This window comes from Ahaetulla prasina, chromosome 3 (genome assembly GCF_028640845.1).
Source record: "Ahaetulla prasina isolate Xishuangbanna chromosome 3, ASM2864084v1, whole genome shotgun sequence".
Taxonomy (NCBI): Eukaryota; Metazoa; Chordata; class Lepidosauria; order Squamata; family Colubridae; genus Ahaetulla; species Ahaetulla prasina.
The window spans coordinates 201,147,421-201,156,617 of NC_080541.1; the positions used below are offsets into that span (position 1 = coordinate 201,147,421).

The following is a 9,197-nucleotide window of genomic DNA, read 5'->3' on the forward strand; positions in this document are numbered from 1 at the left end:
TGCCCACCCTCCCAGACATAATGCACGAGTATGGCACATGCACGGAAGGCCTCACATTTGTAAACCGGTAGGGAAGGTACCGTATTTTTCGGAGTATAAGATGCACCTTTTTCCCCCAAAAAAAGAGGGTGAAAATCTGGGTGCATCTTATACTCCAAATGTAGCCCCACCCAGCTTCTCAAACAGAGGTTTCAGAGGCTGAAAACAGCATCAGAAATGAAGCTTCAGAAAAAAAGCCTCCAAACAGCTTCAGAAAAAAAGCCTCAGAAACAGAGCTTCAGAGGCTTTTTTTCTGAAGCTCTGTTTCGGAGGCTTTCAGTGGCAGAAAAAAAAGCAAGGCACAGAGCTCACAACCAAGGAACCTGTTGCTAAAATTCACTTCTGGGAACAGCTGACTGGGGGTATTCTGGGATGCTGATCCACTGGCCAATCAGCTTTTTTCTTATTTTCCTCCCCAAAAACTAAGGTGCGTCTTATACTCCGAAAAAAATGGTAAGTGAATCCCTCCTCTGCCTATTTAGAATTGGGCCACGTGAGTGGCTGGTGGAGTAAACACACATCGCTCAACTTGTGTGAGCGGCAGGCCAGCGAGCAATCACACACATGCACACCAGCCTGTCTCTAGTGCAAGTTAAGTTGTGCGCATGCACACCAGCCCATCATTAGCATGGCCCAGTTCCCCTCTCCTCCTCCACACCCAGGCCTCCAAGTCGCAAAGGTTGGGGAACTAGTGCTTTAAGGGAATCCAGAGGTTAAATAATGAGATTGAGAAGTGTTTTTTATTTCATATATTTTTAAAATCCATATTCCACCCTTAAAAATAATGTTTCTAAGTGTGCAATACCTTAAAGTCAATTTTAAAAACAAAAAACAAAAAAAGCCAGTCAGTTTAAGAATGTTGCTTCATAGATTTAAATTCTTATATATAAAAGGGAAGAATAAAAACTGCTTTACTACATTCATATTTTAAATCAAATATGTAGAATGATTTCAAGATGTACAATATCAGTTTTTAAAAAGTGATAATTTGAGATTTTTAAAAAAATCTGAAACAGTATTTGCAGCATTCAAGCGAGGACCATAGTCGGCTTTTGGGAATAAACCTTTATTCCTGATGATTTATTATTAAAATGTGAAACCTATATGAAGGCTAATTTTAATATTAAAATTTCAATATTATAAAATGACTTTCCCCTTTTATTTCACAATTCCCTTCTTTTAGTACACTTTGAATTGAAATCTGATGGCAACTTATACAGAAAATCTGGGGGCCACACCCAGGGGTTTGGGGGCTACCGATTACTTTGGGCTATTTCTGATCTAAAAGGTCAAACCTGACCTCAATTGTGAGTTGAAAGTAAACTCCCAGGCAAAATACTACAGTAACCACTCCAGGATATAGAAAATGACTCATGCCAATTGATGTATTTGGCCTAATAAACCTAACTGATTTCACTCTGTTGACCCTAACTAATAAAGGATCTACTAAGTTTCAAAGATTCAGAGAGTCTTGCTTCCCAGGAGATCCCAGAACTGAACCTGGATCTTATACATTCAAATCACACAGTTACCACCAAGACACAACTGTTTCTTTAAACTCTACTAGAATTGCAGGTTATTCCCATTGTAAAGGATACAGGGTGGGGTTGGTGGAATTCATTGCACCATCTGGTCAGGCTTCCACTTACACCTTGCGATCATTTAGCAGCATTCCATTCATTGTATTAATTGCTCTATGTGCTGCCTCGTGGGTCTCAAAATGGACGAAGCCATAACCCCTAGATCCATTCTCATCACAAACAACCTTTAAGAAATTTAAGAGAAAGGTGAGAGAAAGAAAATGAGGCGAACCAAAACTTGGAACTGATAATCAGTCCACTGCTTGCCTTTCATATTCCCAGTTCTTCCCAGTTGCCTTTTATATTCCCAGTTCCCAAGAATAATAGCTATCACCTGCTTAACCTGAAGCCCTCTAAGAATGTTGGCTTTAGGTCTCATAATCTCCAACTACTAATCTGTATTGTCGATGCTGGATGGAGATTTTATGGATACTGAATGGAAGCATATTTGGAGAGATATCAGTGTATACAGTTCTAGAGCTCTCAAGTGCTCTTCTGGAGCCATTCTAGTAATTTTGACAGCTGAGAAACCATCATCTCTTGTCCCATCCTGAAAAGATGCTTGGAGAAAGTGGGGAAATGATCTAGATCAGGGGTGTCAAACTGGTAGCCCATGGGCTGGATGCGTCATGTACAGGCCATGCCCACCCCAGCTCTGTGAATGGGAAAAATATCACGAAACATCACATGACGGCAACGTGATGCAGCGAGTTTGACACCTGTGATCTAGATCGGGGGTCTCCAACCTTGGCAACTTTAAGACTTGTGGACTTCAACTCCCAGCGTTCTTCAGCCAGCTTTGCTCTGGGAGCTCTGGAACTCTGGGCGTTGAACTCCACAAGTCTTAAAGTTGCCAAGGTTGGAGACCCCTGATCTGGATGTTTCACCCAGGGGAAAAATAATTGAAAGTCTTGTTAAATTGAAAGCTATTAAACAATAACAAATTGATACTGCAGCTGAACATTGGTAAGAAAAAGTGACACAAACATAAATATATTTCAGACTTCCGAATGAAAATGCATCATAAAAAAGAGAACTATATTTAATGATTTCTGAAAAGGTTGCACCTACTTTGCAAGAAAGAATATTTCCAAAAGCTGAGAATGTATCATATAAGGCTTTATTATCAATGGAATCATCCAGATTCTTGATGAAAATATTCCCGACACCTGATTTTCTGAGTCCGGGATCTCGCTGGGACCACATGATACGAATGGGCCGACCTTTTATAACTTCAAAATTCATGGTGTCCAAAGCCCGTTCAGCTTGAAGAAGGAAAAATAAAAACACATTTATTTACCAATATATCAAACACAAACTTGAGAAATACAAATTGCAGTGCAGCAACATCTAACTTTTCAAATAGTTCAGAATTACCAACATAGATTATCTTCAAGAAAACAAGAGATAGGATAAGGGTTTAAGAAATCACTGGGTTTCATGGAGTTGTTTGCATGTGAAATCCTAAATTTAAAATGATCAAAATGAAAACGATAATATAGAACTGATTAACATGTAATAATAATATATCCTTCTGCAGCATATTCATTGCATTTTTTATTTAATAAAACTTTTTTTTCTGATGAAAAGCTTAAATTGTACATGTTCAATTTGATGTTTCAGACATTATTTTGGAAAACAAAGGCCCTGTCAAAACTTATGAATTTAGAGTGATGTTGACAGATATGGATATATCATTTACCCATCTTAAAAAATAAAAACAGAGGACATATGGATATATCATTGGTTCAGGTTTTCTTAGGCCTCACAGCCGGGAGAACTTGACTTGACTTTTTTCAGTGCTACATGACAGACATGATTAATAGTACCCATAGTTCTGATTTCCCTGAATTAGGTTTCTATTCCGCTGAACCTTCCCTGAGTTAGATGCATAGTTTTGCTCTCCCTGATTTGGGCCCCTACCTTTCCCTGAGTTAGTTTTACATTCCTAAGTTGGGTTTCTATTCAGGTAAAATGCATGATTTCCTGAAAAACACGTGGTATTTTGCTAATACGTATACTCTAAACGCTTGCTGATTGGTGATGTTAAGTTTCTATATGCTAATTCCCTCCTTGCTGTAGTTACCCCTCCCTGCTAAAACTGCATAATAAAAGAGACTGTTGCGATCTAAGGGGGATCTTTTTACAACATTCCTTTTACAACCCCTTTCTTCGTGCTCTCTCATCTTGAAAAGCCTCTGGTGTGGTGTCTTTTATTCGGCTTCTTTCGTCCTTGCGAGGACCCACTAAATTGTCTCAGCGAGGGCTGAGACCCGTTCCTGCGGGAACCCAGGACAACATCAACAGGGAACCTTGGACTACAAATAAGTGTTGCAAACCAACAGCAACAGACAGATTGAATTTATGATCATTAACATTTACATTTATATTTGATCCATTGATGTCTGATACCATTAATAAAATCCATAAGAATAACTTTGTGCATTAAAAATTAACATTTGCATTTGCAGTTTATGAGTAAAAGAGGTGGTCCTTATTTCATCACTTACTTCGTCAAGACAATATTCTTTTTTATCATTTTTAAAAAAATTAAAAGTACTAGTTCTCCCATTTCTTCAGATTGAAATAGATCAGCAAGTGGCATTCAGATTTCTAACAGAAGAGCACAGACTCCCATTAAGTGTTGGAGAAATAAAAACATCACATTTAAAAAATGGATAAGCAAGTCTGAGTGTTCATACAATTATGGAAAATAAGAAATATTGATATAAAGCATATATGAAACATTAGTTCAAAGTTATTAGCCCTGAAAAGGATATTACAATCCTCTTCCATCAGAAAAAGGAAAATAAGACTGAAGAGGAAACCACATCCTCTCAGAAAATCTAAAGCTTTTAAAGACAAATTAGTTGGAGGAAAATAGTAAAAGAAAGAATATTTTAGTAGGTATTGCATTTGCATACAGTATCAATATTAAACCAAGCAAATAAAGTTCTTACCATCAGCAGGCTGTTGAAAATTTAGGTAAGCATAACCTAGAGATCGCCGTGTGGCAACATCTCGACAAACTCTGATGGACATGATGGATCCAGCAGGTGAGAACTTCTCGTACAACATGGCTTCGGTAACATCTGGATGCAGGTCACCCACATAGAGAGAGGCTAGAGGATATCCTGGGCCACTAGCATTCATGGCCAATCATCTAGTGTAACTTTGGAAGTGAAGCAGAACCTAGTTACTACTCAGTTGCATAATGTAGACTTTTGAGACACAAAAACAACATGGGGTTAGAATAGCTACAATAGCACTCCTTGTAACTTCTCCATGTGTGCCTGACAACAGTGCAATGAAGACTCACATGGTATCAGGGAAAAATATTTAGAGTGAACTACATTCCAACATATAATTGAAGGCAAAGTATATATAAGCTGTCCTCACCCAGGTCTACCTAAACTAGAATCCAATCCCTTTTCCATAATCCCCATTATATTGCAATAAGACTAGAAGGGGGAGTAAAGGAATTCAACTTTCTATATGCAGAAAACAAGAAATGCTAGTTAGAGAATCCTGGGAGTTGAAATCCACACATCATAATGTTGCTGATGTTGAGAAACATTGCAGTAAACTGACTTGGTACTTCTTTGGAACCTATTTTATCTTTATATCTTCTTAGTGAAGTACTAATGTACTTAGTGAAGTACAATGGGCTGAGATTATACTAAGCTCATTATACTTGATGATGATAAGCTATTATCCCAAGATTGCTAAACTGGAGTAAGTATCCCAAGGTTGCTAATTTTTATGGCCAAGCAATTTTCAAAGCCAGATCACACTATTCAAAATCCAACAGAATTCTCAGAAGAGATCATTGGTAAAATAATTTTATAGTGGAAGAAGAAAGTAGGTCTTTTCCAAACTGAGTTCTAAACCTTTTTGAGTCTTAAAATTGCTTCCTACACTAGTGGATATGCATATATGGGAGAAATAACATTTATGAAGCATTTATATAAACTTTGACAGTAGACAGAGCTATGAGACAAGGACTCTGGTGAAATTTCACTTTTTCTACAGGATAATTCACTACTAATCTCAAGTTTAATGTTCTGAAAGGGGAAGTTTAGCTTCTTTCTCATATTTTCTTCTCTGTAGGATCCATTTTAGATTCCTCTATTTAATGCAAACAATTATTCTATGGATTGTTCATTTGCAGGAAAAAAAATTCATTATGTAGCTAAAACCTATACCTACATATCCTCCCTTATTCTTCAAAAAAAAAAAAAAAGATAAGAAACTGCAAACTCATAATGCTTAATTCTTACTACAACTTTTTTCTGTGCTTTTATATAGGACAAGTAGTGAAGAGTTTTAAGAGAAAGATTGGCCAATGTACTAATAATGCCATGCTTCTTTAATATTAGAGGATTCAATGCTGTACCAATTATTTCCCTAATTGTTTAAAACTATTTCAAAAGAACTACAAAAGTATTTAATCCTCCTAGGAAAATTGTAAGAGCATCCTGGATTATAGGTTCAATAAAAACTTTTTAGATTTTAAAAAAACCTCTCAAATGTATCAATAGATAAACTAATATTTTACATTGCCAATAATTCTTAAGCATCTCTCCTTATAATTTCTATTAAAAACCTTCAAGTGGTCAGGTTAGGTTGAAACTGGTAACAAAATATCTGGAGGAACCCATGTTGTGGAAAGTTGCAAAAATGTTTTGATTTGATGCAAAACTATTTTTTTTAAATGGCCACTGTTTCTGTGTAATTAATTCAAATGCAACTCAACATATTTTTTTTAAACGAAGAGTTGTTTCAGTTCATTACCTATGCAATTATATCAGTTATCATTAATATCATAGATTAGTCTTTCTCAATCTGGTATTCTTAATCCTACAAAGCCCAATATAGCCAAAAGACAATGCTGGGAATTGTAATCTCAGCACAGTTGGAAGCTATGAGTTTGAAGAAAGTCTCTCCCAATCACACCTGCCCCATTACAGCTCCAAAGATTCAGAAGGGAGGTTACTTATTTCCATATTTAGAAGTATTTAAATTTCAAAGACATAAAGGTCAGGTACTTTGCTGCCGGCATCATTACCTAAAAAAGCACATATATGTTTTCAGTAGATGAAAACAGCTTACCACAACCATTTTTCAACGATGAACATAAATAAAAGAAAGCAAATATGTGCCTTAGGACCAATGTTTATTTACTCCTTACCTTATTCTTCTAATCTAATTCTGTGTCCTCCCTACCCCTTCACAACACCTCACAGCCTGAATAATGGGAAGACTGAGCCAAAGTCACAAAGCTGGCTTGTGCAGCTGAGGGGAGATATTAAGCAACCATGTAGGTACCACAGACTGGATTATATATCAGCCTATCACATTTTAAAACAGCATGTTGCTTAAATCCAACCTATACAGTTAGCATACAGTTCTTAGGTTACGTGTACCCAAAAAGTAGCTTAGTTGAATAAACCATGCTTAACTTAATTACAGACAAGCATTTTATACAAGCTCCGCTCCTAGTTACAAGGCAGTCATGAGAAACCAGTCCATTGCAAGATAGAAGGGCTTTAATGGATTTGGTCTATTCCAGGGGTCTCCAACCTTGGCAACTTTAAGACTTGTGGACTTCAACTCCCAGAGTTCCTCAGCCAGCAAAGCTTTCAACTTTGGGAGTTGAAGTTCACAAGTCTTAAAGTTGCCAAGGTTGGAGACCCCTAGTCTATTCAATACAATACACCTTTGAGTTAAATAGTACCACTGTTTACTTGCCTATAGTACCTCTGTCCAATTTACTTCTGAAAATTAGTTTCCCCTTCCAACAAAATGGATTGCTGTTTGAGTAAATATTCTGGCTTTCAAATTCCTGAACCCACCATCAAGCATTCATTTACAGTAATGGAGAACCAGCAAAAAGCTCTCCTCTTTCACAGGTGCTCTCTAATATGGATAATCAGAATCCCATAGCCCCGCCCCTTCCACTCACAGAGCAGCAGGTGTGACCACCAGGCAGTTCCTGTTCCCAACCCCCTAACCAAGCTGCTACTCCTTTCCAATGAATCTTACAGGAGCAGATCAAAAGCTTGTTCTTCTCAGCAGCATAGAGACAGGGGTGGGAGTGGGCAGGGAAGTGCCTTGTGGTAAGACTCTAGCTCAGTGTTGGTGAAACTTTTCAGCACCGAGTGCCAAAATGAGAGTGCACGAGTGGCCCAGAAACTGGAAGAACAGCCCCCTGGCACACACATGCACACTCGGTGGGTGCTCTTCTGGTTTCCAGCGCTTGTGCACGTGTGAAAACCACCTGGCTGGCGCGCTGGAACCAGGAAGAGCAACAGGCAATGGCTCGCATGCCCGGAGAGATGGCTCTGCGTGCCACTTCCAACACGCATGCCATAGGTTCACCACCACGGCTCTAGCTTAATGTTTTCTTACAAGAAGCTTCAAGACCCACATTTTTATCTGTAATTTAAACCAATTGCTTAACTAATGAGCTATTAATGCCTGAGTGCAGGTAGTCCTTACAACCATAATTTTTGTTGCTACATGATTTTTTTTGTGAATTTTACCTCGTTTTACAACTTTTCTTGCCACAGTTGTTAAGTGAATCCCTGCAGTGGTTAAATTAGTAACACGGTTGTTAAATGAATCTAGCTTTCCCATTGACTTTGCTTGTCAGGAGGTCACAAAAAAGGGATCATATGACCCTGGGACACTGCAACGGTCATAAAAGTGAGTCAGTTGCCAAGTGTGTCAATTTTGATCACGTGACCAGGGTGATGGTGCAACAGATGTGTGAAAAAGTCATGTCACTTTTTTTTAGTGTCTTTGTAACTTTGAACGGTCGCTAAATGAACTGTTATAAGTCAAGGACTATGTGTATACTGCTTGAGTTCATACAATGTATAATAATAATTATAATATAATATTATAATATAATAAGGGGCATGCATAAGAGCACAAAAGTGCCTACCGTTCCTGTCCTATTGTTCCCTTCATTATATCAAATTAACATAGTTGTTACATACTTTTGCTTATATATATTTTTCTTTTATGGCGTGTTGTTGTTTTATGTCGATGTTTGTGTATACTGTTGTGACAAAATGAAATTTAAAAAAAATGTTCTAAGAAAGGTGTTCAGGAATGGGAATTTTAAAAATTTCACAATAGCAACTGGGACTCCGTATTTAAAGCCATGCTCCTTTCTTTTCTGTGTATGTACAGTGCACGTAACAAAAAAAGCAGGGATTTGGTAGTGATTGCCATCTGGAATTTCTTGATACCCCTCCAAGGATGTGCCTAGTGTTGGGGTTAAGGAATTGTAGTAGGACCCCAGAAATTCAAGGTCAAGTTCCTTTTCAACCATAGAAATTCATTGGGTGATTTGAAGTACTTGTTCTCCCTGAAACCAATTTATCCCAGAGGGGGGCTTTGTTAAGAGGAAGAAATACTAACATATGCTACCTTGAACCCCAAGAGGAATGGTTTGATATAAGCCTAACAAGCCACATTTTTGTCTGATATGTTTAAATTCCATCCTTTGGGTTAGCTTTAGTTCAGTCTATCATGAAAACTATTCTCAAGCATATTGTTTTGACTACA

At 37.7% G+C, this 9,197-nt stretch overlaps 1 protein-coding gene across 7 annotated transcripts in view; it reads right to left on the reverse strand.

The window, feature by feature from the left end:
• Positions 1-4,788, reverse strand: part of PABPC1L (poly(A) binding protein cytoplasmic 1 like) — a 32,227-nt gene extending 27,439 nt beyond the window's left edge. For all 7 annotated transcript variants that reach the window (XR_009154348.1, XR_009154350.1, XR_009154349.1 and 4 more), the window contains exons 1-3: positions 4,580-4,788; positions 2,691-2,884; positions 1,689-1,804 (exon numbers count right to left, since the gene is read on the reverse strand). Coding sequence is in view for 4 of the 7 variants with exons in the window: in XM_058176504.1 (XP_058032487.1) it covers positions 1,689-1,804; positions 2,691-2,884; positions 4,580-4,772 (503 nt within the window). In the remaining 3 variants the exon portion in view is untranslated. The remainder of the gene's footprint in view (positions 1-1,688; positions 1,805-2,690; positions 2,885-4,579) is intronic.
• Positions 4,789-9,197: the final 4,409 nt, after the last annotated feature.